The sequence below is a fragment of the Euphorbia lathyris genome, chromosome 8, assembly GCF_963576675.1.
Source record: "Euphorbia lathyris chromosome 8, ddEupLath1.1, whole genome shotgun sequence".
Taxonomy (NCBI): Eukaryota; Viridiplantae; Streptophyta; class Magnoliopsida; order Malpighiales; family Euphorbiaceae; genus Euphorbia; species Euphorbia lathyris.
In genome coordinates, this window is record NC_088917.1 from 61,986,589 (window position 1) to 62,006,910 (window position 20,322).

General features: G+C 43.1%; 1 protein-coding gene and 1 non-coding gene across 2 annotated transcripts in view; one reads left to right on the forward strand and one right to left on the reverse strand.

Annotated features, from left to right (window-relative positions):
- Positions 1 to 4,188, forward strand: part of LOC136203966 (uncharacterized) — a 50,385-nt gene extending 46,197 nt beyond the window's left edge. Inside the window, exon 5 of the mRNA XM_065995171.1 lies at positions 3,907 to 4,188. Coding sequence (XP_065851243.1) covers positions 3,907 to 4,188 — 282 coding nt within the window. The remainder of the gene's footprint in view (positions 1 to 3,906) is intronic.
- On the reverse strand, positions 272 to 378 carry LOC136204407 (small nucleolar RNA R71). Its single transcript, XR_010675249.1, has one exon. It is a non-coding gene; the product is annotated as a small nucleolar RNA R71 (small nucleolar RNA).
- Positions 4,189 to 20,322: the final 16,134 nt, after the last annotated feature.

Here is a 20,322-nt window from a genome sequence, read left to right on the forward strand (position 1 = left end):
TGCTTTGCTTAATATGTTGCAAAACAACGTAACGTTTTATGGACTACCTAACGAAAACCCTAATGCACATTTGACAAATTTCTTAGAAATTTGTGATACTTTTAAAATTACTGATGTAACAGCCGAAGCAATCAAACTTCGCCTCTTTCCTTTCACTTTAAAGGATAAGGCAAAAATTTGGTTAACTTCTATGCCTGCTGCAACATTTGAAACTTGGGACCAATTAGCCCAAGCGTTTTTATCAAAATATTTTCCTTTAGCAAAAACCGCAAGAGTCATCAAAGAGTTGACATCTTTTACCCAAAATAATAATGAAACTCTTTATGAAGCTTGGGAACATTTTAAAGAACTTCAACGTTTATGCCATCACCACCAACTGCCAGATGCACTTTTAATGCAGACATTCTATAATGGATTAAATCCTACGACTAGAGGTTCATTAGATGCTATGTCTGGAGGGTTATTTATGAAGAAGACGTCCGCCCAAGCAAGAGAACTTTTGGAGGAAATGGCAATCAACAGCAGTATGTGGCCCGCAGAGCGTGGACATATACCAACGGCGAAACCATCATCCTCAGGTACATCATCGGTTAACGGTATAATGAATCTTGATCCAGTAGCAATGTTACAAGCCCAATTTTCTGCCTTATCGCACAAAATTGATAAATTTATGGCACCATGCGATCCTAATGATCCAATCCAGAGAGACATTGATTACGAAGGTATGAATGAGTTAGAACAGGTAAACTTTGTCCAAGGACAAAACCAAACTACTAATCCTTATTCTAATACTTATAATCCTGGATGGAGAAATCATCCTAACTTTAATTGGAAAGATGGTAATAATAATAATAATGCAAATGCTAATCAATATCGTATAAATAATTATCAAAATCAAACAAGAGATACGATTAGCACTTTATCTTCAAAAATCGACAAATTTATAGATGCTATGAATGGAAAGGTAAGTAATCAAGACGATGGTTTTAAACGGATCGAAAGTAAATTCGATCAGCTTATCAAAAACCAATCATCTAGCATCCATAATTTGGAAGTTCAAATTGGACAGCTTGCTAAATCAATTCCATCCCGCAAAGAGGGAAGTCTTCCCAGCCAAACGGAAGAAAATCCGAAAGAGCATGTTAAGGCTATCACTCTTCGTTCAGGGAAAAACTACTTAGGTCCGAAAATGCCCGGAAATTCAACTTTACCTAGAAATGATTTACCAAAATCCAAAGAAGATACTTTAAAACAAAAAGATACAAAAATTGACTTTAATCCGAAACCTTTTGTACCAAAACCACCTTTTCCACACAGGGTCCGAAATAAGGACCATGATAAATAACTTTTATCATTTTTAGACAAACTTAAAAATTTGCATATAAATTTAACATTCATGGATGCAATTACGCAAATTCCTAACTATGGAAAATTCTTGAAAGATTTAATTTCAAAAAAGATTAGTTGGGAAGGAATTTCATCCATTTCTCTTTCTGAAGATTGTAGTTTGATAGTATCAAGCAAATTACCTACTAAACTCAAAGATCCCAGATGCTTTACCATTCCGTGTACATTGGGAAATATGGAATTCCCAAGTTGTCTTTGCGATTTAGGAGCTAGTATAAACTTGATGCCATTGTCTATTTTTGAAAAATTAGGTTTAGAAGAAGACATCAAACGTACCAATATGGTTTTGCAATTAGCGGATCAATCCACTAAAAGACCATATGGTATAATTGAAGACGTTTTAGTAAAAGTTGACAAATTTATTTTTCCTATTGATTTTGTTATCTTAGATTTTGCTTATGATGTTAATTGTCCGCTAATCTTTGGTAGACCATTCATGAACACGGGACGTGCTCTAGTTGATGTGTTGGAAGGAAAAGTAGTTTTACGAATAGGTGACGATAAGATCGAGTTCGATATGAATCAAGCGATGAAATATCCTATGGAGGATTTCGCCTGTATGAAACTTGATTTAATTAAAGAATGTGTTAATGACATTGTTCAAAGAGAAGAAATAATATAACCTATAATGGGTGAAGAATTAGAAGATAAGGACCCAGAGCCTTTGATTCGAGAAGATGGACCAGTTCCGCCTTCAGTAATAGTTCCACCTAAATTAGAACTTAAAGAATTACCAAACCATCTGAGATACACTTTCCTAGGCGGAAGTGATACTCTACCTATAATCATCTCTAACAAATTAACAGAAAATCAAGAAGAAAAATTGAAAGAAGTTGTTAGAAATAGAATAGGAAGTATGGGATGGCAAATTTCAGATTTAAAAGGAATTAATCCTAGTATTGTAATGCATAGGATTCACTTAGAAGAAGATAAGCCACCTAAAGCGGATAGACAAAGACGTTTAAATCCGAATATGAAAGAAGTAGTAAAAAATGAGATTACTAAACTTTTAGACAATGGAATCATTTATCCTATTTCGGATAGTGAATGAGTTAGTCCAATCAATTGTGTACCCAAAAAGGGAGGCATAACTGTAGTAAGGAATGATGAAGGTGAATTAATACCTACGCGAACCACCACCGGTTGGAGGGTTTGTATAGATTATAGGAACCTAAATAAGGCAACTAGGAAAGATCATTTTCCTTTACCTTTCATCGATCAAATGATCGAAAGGATAGCCGGTCATGCATTTTATTGTTTTCTTGATGGCTATTCCGGATTCTTTCAAATATATATTTACCCGGATGACCAAGATAAAACAACCTTCACATGTCCTTATGGAACATTTGCATATAGAAGAATGCCTTTTGGTCTATGTAATGCACCAGCAACTTTTCAACGTTGTATGACTGCAATTTTTAATGATTTCATCGAAGATATCATGGAAGTATTTATGGATGATTTTTTAGTTTATGGAGATTCTTTTGATGCATGTTTAAAAAACTTAGATAAAGTTCTTTCTAGATGCGAAGAAACGAATTTAGTATTAAATTGGGATCGATATTTTTATTACTACAAGCAAAACCGTGCACTTGCGGAAATCGCTCAACAGTCTGCGACCGACGAAAAAGTGGCCGGATTGGAAAACTCTGTGAACAACATTAATAGCAGTTAGCCGCGATAGTGGCCCAGATAGCTAAGTTGGCCATGAAGGATGACAAGAGTGGCAGTAAGCACGCTGAGAACGAGGTGAATGATGGTCCCCGCTTTGGGAATGAGGATGACTATCAGGATTATATCCGGAAACAGCTGGAGAAAGAGAAAGCTAAGGAGGAGGAGTGGAAGCAACACATCACTCAGGAGGTGCAGGATCTACGTGGGGGAAGTTCCGGGAGTTAGGATTTTTATAACTTGAAGAATTGTTTATCGGCAATGGCTTTGCCTTTGAAATTCCGACTTCCAGACATGAAAAAGTTCGATGGAACTGGAGATCCCACTGCCCACATGAATCAGTATGTCGCTGTGATGAAGCACACGATCCTGACTAAGGATCAAGTCCTGGGGCTGTTTAATACTTATCTAAAGGGGGCTGCCCTCACATGGTTTCATGCATTGCCGATGGTGATGAAGAGGGATTGGAAAGAGTTAGCGAAGTCATTCATCGCTCAGTATAGCTTCAACACCATGCTTGAGGTCACTTTGAAGGAACTTGAGAGCACTAAGCAGCAGACTAGGGAATCTTTTTCCGATTTTGTAAGAAGATGGAGGGCCAAGGCCGCGGTTATGAAGCAGAAGCCGCTTGAGCAGGATCAGATCCGAATGGTAGTCGGAGAACCAAAGAAAGCTTATACCAAGTGGACGAAGTCTGGATATAGTGCCGGAGGGCCAAGTGCAAGTCCAGAATCTGCAGCAGTGAAAGTGCTTGATCTTAATGCTATCGAAAAGAGGCAGTTCACCAAATTCGATCAGACCTACGCAAAAGTTTTCGAACGATTGCAGAAAAAGGGGTTGTTGAAAGCTCTTACTCCTTATAACAAAGCTCCGCCCACTCAACAGATACAAGCTAGGGGATACTGTGAATTACACAACAGTTATGGGCATACTATTGAGAACTGTGAGAGGTTGAAGCACGAGATCCAAGATTTGATTGAGGAAAAGAAGATAGCTGATCCTTCGCCAGCGAACCCTTCCAATAGGCGTAATCCATTGCCTAATCATAGGGTGAGCATAATCGGAGTCGGTCTGAAAGAAAGTGTGGTGGGAATCCTTCGAGGAAAATGAAGAGGAGCTGTTGGACTCCGATGAGAAAATTAATGTGGGAAATGGTTTATACGTGTCTGTTTTGGAGGAAGAGCCAACGGAAGAGGTGATGGACGATAGAACTGAAACTGAGGAAACCGAGGAAGTATCATCTTGGAGGATCATGCCTGTGTTGAAATTGTTTAGTGGGGTAGAAGACCCCGAAGCTCATTTGTATGGATACGTGTGTGCTATGTTTGGAGAGCCATACAAAGTGGAAAAAGTCGCTCCATGGTTCCATCTTTCGCTGGTGGGCGAACCTTTGAAGTGGTTTCAATCGCTACCTGACTCGACTAAGCATGATTGGTCACTGATGTCAAGCTTGTTTTTGATGAAGTATCGAAGAGACAAAACACATGCAGGGGAATATAGCGCGATGCAAATTGGGCCTATCAAACGTCCGTTTCCGACTGTCAGCAAGTATAATGAAGGGAAGGACCCCATGGAGCACTTGCATTTTTATCTGTCGGCTATGGGTCCTCTAGGTTTCAAAGAGGAGGAGATCACGAGCTTGTTTTGCAACTCATTGGCAGGAGAGTCACTAGTGTGGTACATGTCTCTTCCAATGCACGTTAAAGCAGATTGGGCAAAAGTGACTAAGAGATTCATCAAGAAATACGTCCACGGGAATGTCCAGAGGAAATGCCTGCATTACCCGAAGAGGAGACACTTGAAGCAGTAACAGCCATGTCTAAGTATATGGGAGATGAGAACCCCATTGATCACGTAAACCGTTTCCGTGCCTACATGTTTGACGTGGGACTCTACCGAAGTGAGTTAGTCCAACATTTTCCAAAGACACTCATAGGAGAAGCTTTGAGGTGGCACCGAATGCTCTCGGCAAAGACAAAAGGAGACTGGGGATCCCTCATGGAGGCCTTTGTGCAGAGGTATGAGATGTACATTCCGTGGACAGGGTCGTTGGAAGATTTAGAAAGGATCAAGCAATTTCCCGAGGAAGCATTCGTGGATTATGCTAGAAGATGGAGGTTCAAGTATGCCTCGTGTCGGGTCACCTTGAGTGATCAGGAGCAACTCATGTGCATCCGGAAGGGTGCTATTCCACTCGTGGCTAGAAGAATGAATGGAGTGTTCCTCAAGGACTATGAAGAACTGATGGGCTGGGCTCGGTATGGATCGTCGGACCCTTCCTACATAAATCCGAATGTCCCTCACATAATGGATCTGATGGTCGTGGACATTTGGGGAAGTTCCTCCGACGAGGAAGGTATCAATCAGAGGGTTCCGATCAACATCTGGGATGAGTCTGATGATGAGTCGGAAGCGGCTGTTAGCGCCGAAGGAAAGATTCTGCCGGGTTTCGAGATCTTCAATGATGTTACCGACTGGGGCAAAGGAAAGGCAAGCTGCTTCATCGAAGAGATCATGATGTTAGATTTAAACGCTGAGGAGCAGGTCATCACTATTGAGGCCACTGTGGGAGCGGCGGATAAACCCGGTACCTCCCAAAGCTTATGAGAAACCCGAGAACCCTGATGATGAAAATTGTATTACTGCTTTATTTGAATCCGATGATGTACTCGCCAACACTATCAATGAAATGAATTCTGATTTTGCTTACTTGCTTGATGTTGATCGTGATCATTCCATGCATTCTCATTCATATAACATGCCTACATTTGAAATCAATACAATAGAAATGTCAACTTTCAATCTTGGCATGGATGAAAATCCTAAACTTATACAAATTGCTCAAGAATTAACTATTGAAGAGAGGAAAGAATTTGAGAGAATAATTAAAAAATACGAAATAGTGTTTGCTTGGACGTATGAAGACATGCCAGGAATCGATCAATCAATCGTAACCCACCGTATTCCAACATACCCCGATGCTAAGCCCGTGAAACAAAAACTCCGACGCATGAGACCAGAATGGGCAGATAAGATCAGAGAAGAAGTGAAGAAGCAGTTAGAAGCAGGGTTCATCGAAGTAATCGACTATCCCCCTTGGGTCACAAATGTAGTTCCCATCGCGAAGAAGGACGGCAAAGTAAGAATGTGCGTCGATTATAGAGATCTTAATAAGGCGTGCCCCAAAGATGAATTCGTGTTGCCTCATATCGACGTGTTAATCGATAGTGCAGCATCGAGCGTCTTACATATGAATGTGGACGGTTTCATGGGCTACATGCAAGTTCAGATGGCTGAGAAGCATAAAGCAAAAACCTCGTTCACAACTGAGTGGGGAACATACTGCTATAGGGTGATGCCGTTTGGTTTGAAAAATGTCGGGGCAACTTACCAGCGAATGGCTACGACACTGTTCCATGATATGATACATAAAGAGGTAGACGTTTATGTTGATGACATGATGGTCAAGTCGGAGACAAGAGAGGGGCATTTCGCTGCACTCGAGAAGTTTTTGGCCCGAATTGCAGAATTCAAACTAAGGTTAAACCCGAAAAAGTGCTTCTTCGGCGTTTCATCGGGGAAAATCTTAGGCTATGTAATCGGAAACAAGGGAATTGAGGTAGATCCCGACAAAGTGAAGGCCATACGAGAAATGCCGGCACCAAAGAATGAGAAAGAAGTGAGGGGGTTTCTGGGGCAGGTTCAGTATATCAGTCGGTTCATAGCAAGACTCACTGCAATCTGCGAGCCGATCTTTAAGTTGCTACGGAAAGATCAACCCACGATTTTGAATGATAAGTGTCAGCAAGCCTTAGAGAAGATCCGGGACTACTTGTCTAATCCGCCAGTTTTGAGACCGCCTAAACTGGGAAAACCGCTTCTCCTCTATGTAGCGATCGAGGAGCGATCCATTGGGGCAATGTTGGCCCAAGAAGGAGACACTGCTGTGGAGCACGCGGTATATTATCTGAGTAAGAAGTTCCTGGAGTACAAGCTTAAGTATAACATGATCGAAAAGACGTGCGTGGCAGTAGTATGGCTAACAAAGAAACTACGGCACTATTTTCAATCTTACAAAGTGATCATTATTTCTCGGATGGATCCCGTGAAGTATCTGTACCGAACTCCATCTCTAACAGGGAAGCTAGCCTGATGGTTGTTGCTTTTTTCCGAATTTGATATCGAATACGTAACGAAGAAGGTTGTCAAGGGGAGAGCCGTAGCAGAATTCCTGGCCAACCAACCTCTGAACGTAGAAGAGGAAGAGATAAACTATGATTTCCCCGATGAGCACTTAAACGCAATAGAAGTTATACCATAGAAAATGTTCTTCGATGGAGCAGTTAATTCGAATGGAGCCGGAGTAGGGGTGCTACTTATCTCACCAGAAGGAGAAAGGATCCCAATGGCAAAGAAGCTATCCTTCCCTCTCACCAATAATATGGCCGAGTATGAAGCATGCATCTACGGGTTAGAGTCGCTAACGACATTAGGAGCATCGTATGTGGAAATCTGGGGCGACTCAAAGCTGATCATCGAACAGGCACAAGGAAACTGGGAAGTAAGGGAAGAAAGGTTACGTCCATACTTAGACCAGCTAGAAGGGTTGGCACAAAGATTCAATGAATGTCGTTTTTATCACATTCCTCGAGCACAGAACCAGGCAGCGGATGCTTTGGCCACTTTGGTATCAGTATGGGATAACCCTCGGAACCTTGCCTCGAAGCCTTTGGTATTGAAGAGGTCTCACAAACCATGCTACGAAAATGTAATGCTGTTGGGGGCAGATGAAAAACCTTGGTATTTCGATATCGTAAACTTCATGAAGAGTGGAATATACCCGGCAGAATCAGAACTTAGGGATCAAGCGGTGATTAGAAGGTTAGCACAGCAGTTCGTCATCCACAACGACTTGCTTTACAAAAGGCACACCGATGGTTTACAACTGAGGTGCTTGGATGCGGGAGAAGCCCGTGAGGCAATGGAGTCAGTACACTCAGGAATTTGTGGAGCCCATATGGGAGGGGCGGTATTGGCAAAGAAAATCATAAGGCAAGGCTTCTATTGGCTCACCATGGAAAGAGATTGTAACGAATATGCGAAGAAATGCCATGATTGTCAAATCCACGGAGATTATAATCATTTACCAGCTATGGAACTGCACGTATTAGCGCCCATTTGGCCGTTTGCGGCTTGGGGCATTGATATTATCGGAGAGGTGAGGCCTAATGCTTCGAACGGGCACAAATTCATTGCAGTCGCCATTGATTACTTCACCAAGTGTGTAGAGGCAGAATCATTTAGCAAGTTGGGGTCTAAACAGATGAGAAAGTTCATTGAAAAGCACTTGATCACTAGGTTTGGAGTGTCTCATCATATGATCACGGATAATGGGGTCCAGTTTCAAGGAGAAGTGAAGAGTCTATTCCAAAAGTACGGTATTGAACATCATAGGTCTTCTCCGTATCGTCCGCAGGCTAATGGCGCAGTAGAGGCAGCTAATAAGAACCTTAAAAGGATTCTCGTAAAGACAGTAGAATCGCATCGGAACTGGCACGAACAGCTTCCGCTCGCTTTATGGGCTTATCACATGACAGTTAGAACGTCAACTGGGGCAACGCCGTTCTCCTTGGTATACGATTCAGAGGCCGTTCTCCCGATTGAGGTTGAAAAGCGATCGTTGAGAATCGCAGTAGAAGCAGAGATTCCCGAGACGGAATGGGTGAAGAAGCGGTATGAACAGTTAGCATTGGTGGACGAGAAAAGGATGGAGGCCCTTTACCATGTGCAGTTATATCAGCGAAGGATGGCCCGAGCCTTCAACAAAAAGGTCAAGGCCAGCCCTATCAAAGAAGGGGATATGGTGCTAAAACAGATCCGTGTGACGCACACCGATCCGAGGGGCAAGTTTAGGCCAAACTGGGAAGGGCCGTTCTTCGTGAAGAAGATACTAAGCAAAGGAGCGGTGAAGTTAACTACTATGGACGGCATGGAGTTCTCCGAACCTACCAATCTGGATAGGCTAAAGAAATACTTTTCGTAAAAAAAAACAAAAAAGAAAAAGAAAAATTCCCGATAGGTCAAAAACCCGCAAAGGGCGGCCTATGCAACAATAAGGGACATCCCAATGGGTGAAAACCCGAAAGGGCACTCATTTGAAAATTCTGGGATAGTAAAAGGAGAGATGAAAAATCGCTAGGATCTGAAAACCGAAAAAAGGGAGGTCCTGGTAACGGTAGTTATATCTTGAGCAATTACAAAAATAATGTATAAGAGGCTAAGTATTTCTGTTGTTTGTAAATAAATAAAGGCATGAGTATATTTGAAGAGAATGATTGGGATCGTTATAATTTACTGAATGCAAGATAATATGAATCATGAGTTATACATTTCTTACCTTTCTTTTCACAATAAAAAGCCTACATACTATCTACCCCACTCCCTATACACAAGCTATACATCGGGGTAATTCTAATAAAAGCTACGAAGCTATACATGATAAGCCTAATAAGGAGGGAAATCCCAGTGGGCCTCAAAGTCCCTCAGATGTGACGCCCGCTCCGCAGATAGGGTCTCCTCGGCGACTCGAAGTCTCTCCTCGGCAGCAAGGCGCCCCGTGGTCTCCTCCCGCACCCTCTCCTCAACAGCAAGGCATCCCGCGGTCTCCGCCCGCATCACCCCAGACCAGTGGTCGTTCCTCTCTCGATACACCTGGCCAACCCTGGCGTCGGCCTCCCACAGCGTTTCACTCTGTCTCAGCTCGTGTGCACGGAGATCGCTCTGTAAAAAAAAGGAAGAAAAAAACAGATGTAAAAAAGAAATACATACTAGAATAGAAGTCATACATACACATGTGCATACATTCCACTACACTAAAATAAAATAAAGATACATACCAGGTGGCTAGCGCAACGCAAGCTGAGTCGATCTCTAAAGAAACCAGATAGCCCCACATAATCGGTGCATGTCTCCCTCGAAGTCTGGAGAGCGTTTGAGGGACCAAACGGTATCCTCGACGTAAAGGCAGGAGGGGCCATCTCAACACCGGCATAGGCCACTCCAGACTGGTCATAGCAAACTGTCGCGAAATCCCTCCCAAAGTCAGGGATGGGTACGCCCAAAGGGGACCTCTCCGGTCGGGCGGCGCCGGAGGACTCGCCGACATAATACGGCGGCTCGCTCGCGGACGTCTGAACTCGGGCATCATCGAAGAAATCTGACATATGGGCACTCCTCCAGGAACCCTCCTGCAAGCAAAGGCACAGTAAATACCACTAACTATCTCGTAAATAAAAATAAATAGGCCGAACCACTCACCGGAACCGCCTCCCGACCGAAGACTGCAGCGACAGCCTCCCTCGAAAACACGTCCGCCACGGGGTCCACCTCCATCGCCATCGCTGGGGCATCCCTCGCGCTCAATAATGTCGATAAATAGGGAACACGGCCCCCGACATGAACCCATACATCTCTACCAGCAAAGCGGCGAGTCAAATCCCGACGAATGACCGATAAGGGCATAGTCCGCACCGCAAATATGGAGACGGGGATCTCGCCTGGTGTCCAATGCGAGGCACTAACCCCGGTGATGCCCCGGTCGCCCAAGTACCATGCCCGCACGCAAGGGCCGGTAAGCACGCTCTGCTGCTCCTGGATCAGGGTGACGTACGCGTAATCGGGACCGAAGTCAAGGTCGTCCCACCTGAATCTAATCTGAAAACACAAAGAAAAAGTCAGGTCTGATCAAACAAAAATCTAGCGCGATTAGAAGATATTTACCTGCCCCAAGGTCCGTGAATCAATCCAATCTAGGAGCTGCGCCACCGTCTGCCTCTCCCCGGTACCTAGATCGAACTCGCTCCACCGAGCCATAAGTGGGGGCTTCACTACCCGTGGCCTGCACCGATGCTCGCTGGGAAGAATCCGCCTCTCGTAGGCCCAAACCTGCTTGTAAAAACGAAAGTTATGAACAGAAGGCGCGAAGAAGATAAAAAGGACAAGTTAAGGATGAGCCATGTACCAGAAGAGCAAAAGTGTAACCACCGAAGTCCTTGCGCTTCCGGCAAGTCAGATCCAGAAACTTGTACAGGTAAGCTAGACCCGCTCCTGCCCAATCGTAAGACACCACCGCATCTAAATCACTGAAGGCCCGAATAAGACCCGCATGTATCGTCCCGCTCTTGGTGCGGAAGATCGTCTCGCCTAAAGCATATACCAGGAAGCTGCGGACAGCCAGATCAGTGTCGTCGGTCCCACAAAAGTCCCTGCGACTCAAAAGCCTCGAGGTAGTGATGAACTTCGCCGGGGTGGACTTGACACCCGTGTAAACTCCCGGCCCGATCAAAGCAGCCAACCTAGCACGGTCAACCCGTGGACGCATCGTATCAAAGGAGAAGGGAACCAGAGTACCACTCCCCCGCAGCCCGGTCAGTAAAGAGAAGTCGCGAGGCGAGATCGTCATCTCCCCGAACGAGAGATGGAAGGTGTGGGTCGAGTCAACCCATCTCTCACATAAGGCACGTAGGCCGAAACAGTCGCACACCCCGTTGGCGCGGGGCAGCGCTAAAATAAAGGGCTCAAAGCCCAACTCTCGCACACGGGCTCTCGCCGCGGCGCCTAGCATGGAATACCACACATGAATATCTGCCGTAGTCCCGAAAATGTCGATGAACTGGAAAGAACGGAACAGGTAAGTTTAAATGTTGTTCCTAGGCTTGCATCTGATGAAAGCACGTTAATCTAGCTATTCTTTCGGTCAAATCTAACCTAGAGACATCTTGTCAATTTGGACCGTCATTTTGTGAAATCTCTCCCTTAGGGTTGTTTGCATAGGATTTGATTAATTCATTATTCTTTGATCTACTCTCGTCCGCATTGGCAAAGAGAATTATTCAAGTTTTTACTATTCACGTGCATTAGTCAAGTTTTACTATTCACGTGCATTAGTCAAGTTTTTACTATTCACGTGCATTAGTCGAGTTTTTACTATTCACGTGCATTAGTCAAGTTTTTTCTATTCACATGCATTAGTCAAGTTTTTACTATTCACGTGCATTATTCATGTTTTTACTATTCACGTGCAATATTCACGTTTTTACTATTCACGTTTTTACTATTCACGTTTTCACTATTTCACGTGCACTATTCGCGTTTTTACTGTTGGCATGCATTGCTCGTATGTTTACTATTCACATGCATATAATTCGCATTCTTCCAAAAAGACAAATAAAGTGTTACTTGCAAGCAAAGAAATTCATGTTTTCTAACTAAGGTCTTCTAAGGCAACCTAGGGGTTAGCATGCAAATCATGTTCAAAGTAGGGATACTAAAGCCTAGAAATTTAGTCAAAAGACGAGGAAGTAAGAAAGTACTTACCTGGTTACAGCGGGTCCGGCTCAGATGAGATGTGGGGTCCTGAAAAGGGTCCACTGTAGTAAGGTTCACGAAACCCTCCTCCATGCCCTTCGTGCCATCATGTTGATCCAAATCCATCTCGAGAATAATCCAAATCAGAAGTTAGAGAGAGAGAGAAGAGAGAGAAGGTGTGGGGTTGGAATGAAACCCCACCACCTTATATAAGGAAAGGGAATGACATTCCCGTAAATAGTGAAGAAGGTACGATGTGACATAAAGGTAAAAAGTAAATAATTATTTACTAGGTGCACAGACCTCCGATTTGCAGTCCGTTTCAGCCTGCGCTTCTGCTAGATAGTGACTAATAATGTCAAGATAGAACTCTAAATGACAGCCAATTTTTACAGCACAGCAGCACCAGTCAAAATACAGACGATAGTCAACAGAAAAATAATTGTTAGTTTGAATCATTCCGGACTAAAAAGACGTTCCTATCGAACCATTCAAACCTCCAAGACACTAGCTCCAGTAAGAAAATAAAAACAATGGTGTTTTAAAAGAATTCAGAATTGTTAGAAAGAACCTTTGCTTTTGAGCCGTTTTAACCGCGGTCGTGGACCAGGGTTGCTTTTGAGCCATTTTACCCGCGGTCGTGGACCAGGGTTGCTTTTGAGCCATTTTACCCACAGTCATAGACTAGGGTTGCTTTTGAGCCGTTTTACCCGCGGTCGTGGACCAGGGTTGCTTTTGAGCCATTTTACCCACAGTCGTAGACTAGGGTCGCTTTTGAGCCATTTTACCCGCGGTCGTGGACCAGGGTCGCTTTTGAGCCATTTTACCCACAGTCGTAGACTAGGGTCGCTTTTGAGCCATTTTAACCACGGTCGTAGACCGGGGTCGCTTTTGAGCCCTTTTACCAGCGGTCGTGGACCAGGGTTGCTGTTGAGCCATTTTACCCACGGTCGTAGACCAGGGTTGCTTTTGAGCCATTCCCTCCCCCCCCCCTCCGGTCGTAGACCGGGGTCGCTTTTGAGCCATATTACTCGCGGTCGTGCACCAAGGTTGCTTTTGAGCCATTTTTACCCGCAGTCAACTTAGGCTGGGGTCCGTAAGAAGAACATCCGCCGGCAGCCGATTCAAAGGTAAGGACGGAAGAATCGAGAACGACGCCGGAACGCGCAGCGCAAAGGTCAGGTATTCTTCCTCCTACTCTTTACGTGTCTCTTACTTTTATATGTTTTACATTGCATGTGTTGTGCTAGCAAAAAACGTTTTCAAAACACACACATCACTGTCAAAATAGGAAAGTAGGGGCAACTGTAGACACCGAGTCGGAGGACCTGTGATGAAAACCTGTAAACAAGACGGTCGAAGCGGTTGATTCCGGAAGTTTTAAAACAAAAATATATAATAAGAAAGGAAAAGTTAATGTGAGTCGCGGTTGTCAAGTGGACGGCTCGCGAGCGCTTAGCGACGTGGTGCGAGCGCCTAGCGGCAGCCGACGCGTGTCCGACGACAGTTGGACGCACGCCCGGCAGCGCGGGGTGCACGCTCGACGTCAGTTGGGCGCGCACGTCCGACAGCGCGGGGCGCACGCTCGACGACCGTGGAGCGCGCGCTCGACGACCGTGGAGCGCGCGCGCCCGATGGCCGCTGGGCGAATGCGCCCGGCAGCCGCTGGGCGAGCGCCCAGTGACGTTGGGCGGACGCCCAACGATCGTTGGGCGAACGCCCAACGTCAGTTAGGCGCGCGCGCCCAACGCTGGTTGGGCGCGCGCCCAACGATAGTTGGGCGTCCGCCCAACGAAAGTTGGGCGTTCGCCCAACATAAGTTGGGCATTCGCCCAACCGGCTTTGGGCGATGCCCAATTTTCTTCGGGCGTCGCCCAAAGTTTCCGAGGATCCGTTGCCTATATAAGGCACGGATCCCCATGCATTTAAGGGGGAGGGATTTTTGGAGACTTTCTCACTCTATACATTTTTAGAGAGAGAAAGTGATTTTTTTTGAGAAAAATATTTTTTTTTCTCAAAAAGTCCGAATTTCCCAAAAGTTAAATTTTTACTAAAAAAGACAAAAAACACAAAAAAAACCCGGAAAATCACGATTTGTGGAATCAACCGACTTCGACCGTCAATACCGAACTTGAGGTATTATCCGAGGACTAGACTCGTTTTATTTTATTTAATTTATTTCCTTTATTTATTTATTTTTTATGTTATAGTTTTATTTATTTAGTTGTTTGTTTATTTATCACGTTTTATTTAATTTCCCGTATTTATTTATTTTTACCCCGTGTTAAATAAAAATTCGGTTTTGTTTTAAAATAAAAAACCTCGTTTTGATATCCCAATATGAACCGTGATCCGATTAAAAGGTAGTTCGGGTATTAAAAAAACGTTGTAATTATAAGTTTAAAAAGATATTTCCAAATAACGTTTTAAAATAAAAACGTCGTTTTAGGAAACTCCGTTATAGACTATGATCCATTTTTGGTAGTTCGGAGATCCAAAACGATCGAATTAGACTTAATTTAAAGTTTTTGAACGAATCTGGAAAGTTTTGAACTACTGATGTAATTCTCCCTTTTCTGTCACTAATAGCAGATTGGCGACGGAGTTTCCGTCGGTAATCTGCTGGAAAACGAAAATTCATCTTTTTAGCCCATTTTCTCCACCTTTTGGTATTTGATTCTTATATATATAAGTATGTAATTATATAATATGATTATAAAATTTATTTTTGGGGTCGTATGACTATTAATTATCTATTATGTAGTTATTTACTCCATATTTGAAATTTAATTTGTTTTGATTCATTATTTGTATATATATATATATATATATTTGGGTTATCAAAATGTGGGGTTTAGCTATTATTTGGGAAGGGGTTTTCTATATACTTGTTATATCAATTTTTTTTGCATTTATGGTCTTCCATTACTTTTACATAGTTTTAGTTAGGATGAAAATGTATTATATTTTGTATTCTTTTTCATATTCTTTATTATATCATATAGTATTTCTCACTTATTTTTATATATAAATATATCCTTATTTTTAGATAAAATCATATATATATATGTATTTCTATTTTATTTTTGGTATATATGTACATATTCCAAATGAGTTTTACTTGGTGAATTTTGGGTTTAATTGGTTCATTAGTGTAATTATGTGTGAATAAAGAGTTGATTGAGTGAAAAAGGGAAAATAAAATCACAAAAAGAGACTTTAATTTGTTTATTTAAACTTAAGTTTTCTAGATATTCTTAAAGTGTAAATAACGTTTTCTTGACCTTTTTAAACTATTTCCAAAATATCACGTGTTGAAACCTTAATCCGTTCCAACGACGGATTAGGCGAACCTTGTAATTAAAATCGTTTTTGTTGTAAATAATAAAGTTTTGAATCGTTTTCTTAAATGATTTATACAAAATAAATTGACTTGTATGCCTAACCACGTTTTTGGGTTAAAATTCTTTATTCCACGTCTTCAAACGCTCGAGTCGTTCCAACGGTGATTCGAGTAGATGCCATGTAAATCAACGGGGTTTTGAAACATACCTAAATCGTTCCAACGGCGATTAAGGTACGAACCATGTAAATAAACTCGTTTTCGAAGAGTGAGTTTAGTGTAGGGTTAACATGTGAATCGAAGCATAAGACACACTGTAAAATAAATCAATTCTTCCTTCTCCCCCTCTCTCTTTTATATATATTTGGCATCAATGTAAATGGGTGATTCTTTACCAAAGTGGCTTTCAATAATATATGCTCAAAACGGTTTTCAAAACGAGAAAGAAAAGGTTTCAAATGAATTTTAAACTTAAAGAAATATGCGATTAGTCCGTTATCGCCTAATGCTCGCGCCGAGCAGCCCCCTGCTCGCCGAGCAGGCGCCTGGTGGCCTGCTCGGCGAGCAGAAATGGCCCGTGGGGCCCTGCTCGCCGAGCGTTTTCGCCCGAAGCGTGCTCGATTCAAGCTTGATGAGTCTATGCCCTTTTTCGTCCGAACTTACACCTGCACACACATAAAAACTCCGGAAAACATTAGTCCAAAAGCCAAATTGATCCGTCAATCGCTTATTTTGAGCAAACGCTTCGTTTGGTGCGACTTTTGACGGACCAATTAGCTTCAAAAGATAACGGAATTCTAATATGCATGCTATTTCGGCCGTATTTGCCTAAATTGATCACAAAACGAGCCTAAACGACGAAAAGTAAATAGAACGTTTCCAATTCCTAACTAACTCACACAAAAGCATTTAAATGCGAGAATTGCTCACTTATTAACCAAATAACTCTAAAACCCGTCCTAAAACCGTACCCAAAGATAGGGGTTTTTGACCCCTATCACCTAACACGCTGAGTAGGAAGCCGGTGGTTCATAACCGGGTGATGTCGGGGTGCCTAGTAGACTTTCTTCGGAAAGGAGCTAGCCTTCTCGGCTCGTACCTAAGTTTCTCGAACCCTCTCCGGTCTCCCGCAAGGGATCGGTGTTCATTTTCCCATTCGTGGGTGGCGACTCTTCCATACTCCGAGCTCCGGTCCTGCCGAGCAGCTTGATTCCACGATTGGTTGCTTTCGGCGCCAATCACCGCTTACGTCGCCATGAGGTGTCCACCCCCCGGTCCGCCCGGGAGATTAGGCCGCGGCACCTCGTCTAACAACTGCATATCGGAGAGATCAGTGATCGGATCCCGTAGTGGTGAGTCATCCATAAGATCAATCACTGGGGATTTATGAGCCATCTTTTTAAGTCTCCGTAATCTCTTAGTCTTTGGAGGAGAGGGGTCAGCTGGAATAGACTCAAGTGAGTCAGTAGGTGAAGTTGCCCCTTGATCAGCATGGTCCTTTGTTGTTGGCTCAGCTTCTTCTCCAACCTGCTCAGTGTTGGTTGTCTCATGTTGCTCAACATCCACTGTCTCATGTTGCTCAACATCTACTGTCTCATGTTGCTCAACACCCACTGTCTCCTCGACATCAAACTGACCTTCGAGATTACCCAGTTCTTCTTCATCTTGGTCAGTGGGGTTTTTCTCAAGATCAATGCCCTGACTTCTCACAAAATGAGTCTTCAGAGATAACAACTCCAAGTGGGGGTACATCGATAGGACTTAACCCAGAAGAAATCTTCTTCTTATTTCTCAGTGGTTGCTCAGGAGTGTCCTCTTTTTCTTCTTCTTCATCAGGCTCAGCTTGCCTTTTGAGGTTTTCTGCTAACTTAGGTCCAACCTGACCTTGAGCAACTTGAGGCTTTGTTCCTCTGGACACAAACCGAAGCTTTTTCGGTGGAGCGTCAGCGTCCTTGGAAGAGCTTTGAACAGCTTTCCTCTTTCTGTCCTGCTTGTCAGCTTGAGCTTTCTTCTTTTTCTTTCCTTCTCTAGTCTGCATCCCATCTGTTTCTTGAACACCGGCCCCTTTTCCTTTCTTAGGGACGATGAGTTGATCGTAGACCAAGCCAAATAGTGCAGCTGCAGTGATTTCAGTCCCCCAGACATTAATTTCCTCAACCAAATTTACCTTGTGATCTTTGAGGATTCTGGTAATAAGGGAGCCTAACCTAGGGGTTCCAGTGCTCCGTTGAAAACCACCGATTAAAAAGACTGGCATGTTGATCGGCTGGTAGGTCAGCATGTGCCAGATAAAGCACTGCTCGAAATTCGACGCTGAGGAAATGGAGTTGACCTTTGGAAAGAGGAAGTTGGTCAGTATGTAATGAGCCATCTTTTGATTCTGACCCATGGAGGTGCTCGAGATTTCTCCGACATGTCCGGCAGGTTTGCAAAATTTTATCTTGGTCACATGATTTTCTAAGTTGAGCTCCTTCGGTTTTCAGTTTTAGCAGTTTGGCAAGGTAAGGAGGGTTGATGAAGATATTCTTCCTTTGAACCTTGGTGACTATGTAGTCCCGGTTATCATCAGCGGCTCTTAGGTTAGTGTAGAACTCCTTTACTAACTCAGGGTAGGTGGCTTCTCGAGTCGAGAACAGCTCGGTCCAGCCATTCTTTGAGATCCACTCACAGAAGGGTTGCTCAGCTTCCACAAAGTCCTTCGAGAACCAGCGGGAGTGGTCAACCTTATATCCCCTTACGCTGTTGTAAACAAGGGAGTAGGTGCGTTTCATCGGCTTTTTTCCCTTGTCCTTTTGTTTCTTTGACGATGTAGCTTGGTCAGCGTGGGATTTCTTGCTTGGTGTTGTGACCTTAGAATGGTCATGCTGACCTTCTTGCTGAGATTCAGTTGAGGTATCCTCGTGTTGTTGCTCAGTTTGGTACGATGGATTTTCATCCGAGTGGTTATCATCATAACCGGCACCGGAGACATTCTGAGAATCGTTAGACATGATTCTAAGAGAGATTTGAGAAGTTTGGGAATTTTAGAAAAGAGAGGATTTGAATGCCAGAAGTTTCAAAGCGTAAAGAGGTACGAGTGGGAATTTGTCCACTATTTATAGAGGAGTCGAGTTGATCTGAAGCGTTGAGGTGGCCGTTTAACCTCGAGATACTCAACCAACAAGGATTCTGGCATTTATGACACAATCGGCACATGTATTTTCTAATTATTGGGCTTATGTCATCCTAGGTGGCTATTTAATTCGTGTGTTTAGCATTAATTTGTTCAACGGATCTTTTAATCAGTGTTAAGAATTCTAAACGTTTAATGTTCTAAGTAGTCAGTTCTACGCAAAGGAATTATTCGTATGCTTAGTAACTCAGCTTAAGATAACCACTCAGCGTGTATATCTACTCAGCATGTAATAGACATTGATTTAGCGTAAATCACTCAGCATGGTAATCAACTCAGCATGCATATATCACATATTATACTTGGAATTTATTGAAGAGGATTAAACATACCAATGGCTTCTCTAAGTATGTTGAATTGCTCACGAGCCAGTGGCTTTGTGAAGATATCAGCAAGCTTCTCATCCGTTGGGACATAGGTCAGCTTAATCTCTCCCTTGAGTACATGATCTCTGATGAAGTGATGTCTTATGCTGACGTGCTTCATCCTGCTGTGCTGGATTGGGTTCTTTGATAGGTCAATGGCACTCTTGTTGTCACATTTGACTTCAATTGTTTTAGTCTGAACACCATAATCTCTAGCTGTTGCTTAATCCAGAGGACTTGAGCAACACAGCTTCCAGCAGCAATATACTCAGCTTCAGTGGTTGACAGGGCTACTGACGACTGCTTCTTACTGAACCAAGATACAAGACAGCTTCCAAGGAAGTGACATCCTCCTGAGGTGCTCTTTCGTTCAAGATTGTCTCGTCCGTAGTCAGCGTCAGTGTATCCAATGAGTGTGAAATCATAAGTATTGGGATACCATAAACCCGCATTCACTGAGCCTTGCAAATATCTAAGGATTCTTTTTACAGCTATGTAATGAGATTCCTTAGGGTTAGATTGATATCTAGCACAATAACATACTGAGAACTGAATGTCCGGCCTACTAGCAGTTAAGTAGAGTAGAGAGCCAATCATACCTCGGTACAGTTTGCTATCTACTGACTTACCATTTTCGTCAGTGCAAAGGACAGTGTCAGTGCCCATAGGAGTAGATATTGACTTGCAGTTTTCAAGTTCATACTTCTTCAATATCTCCTTAGCATACTTAGTTTGACTGGTGAAGATGCCATTTTTCCCTTGTTTGATTTGAAGTCCAAGGAAGAAGTTGAGTTCTCCCATCATCGACATTTCAAACTCAGTCTGCATCTGCTTACTAAATTCCTTGCACATAGACTCGTTAGTGGCACCAAAAATAATGTCATCAACATATATCTGAGCTAGTAGGGTATCTTTACCCTTTCTCTTAATGAATAAGGTTGTATCAGATTTACCTCTGACATAATTTCTAGTCAGCAGGAAACTGGTCAGCCTTTCAT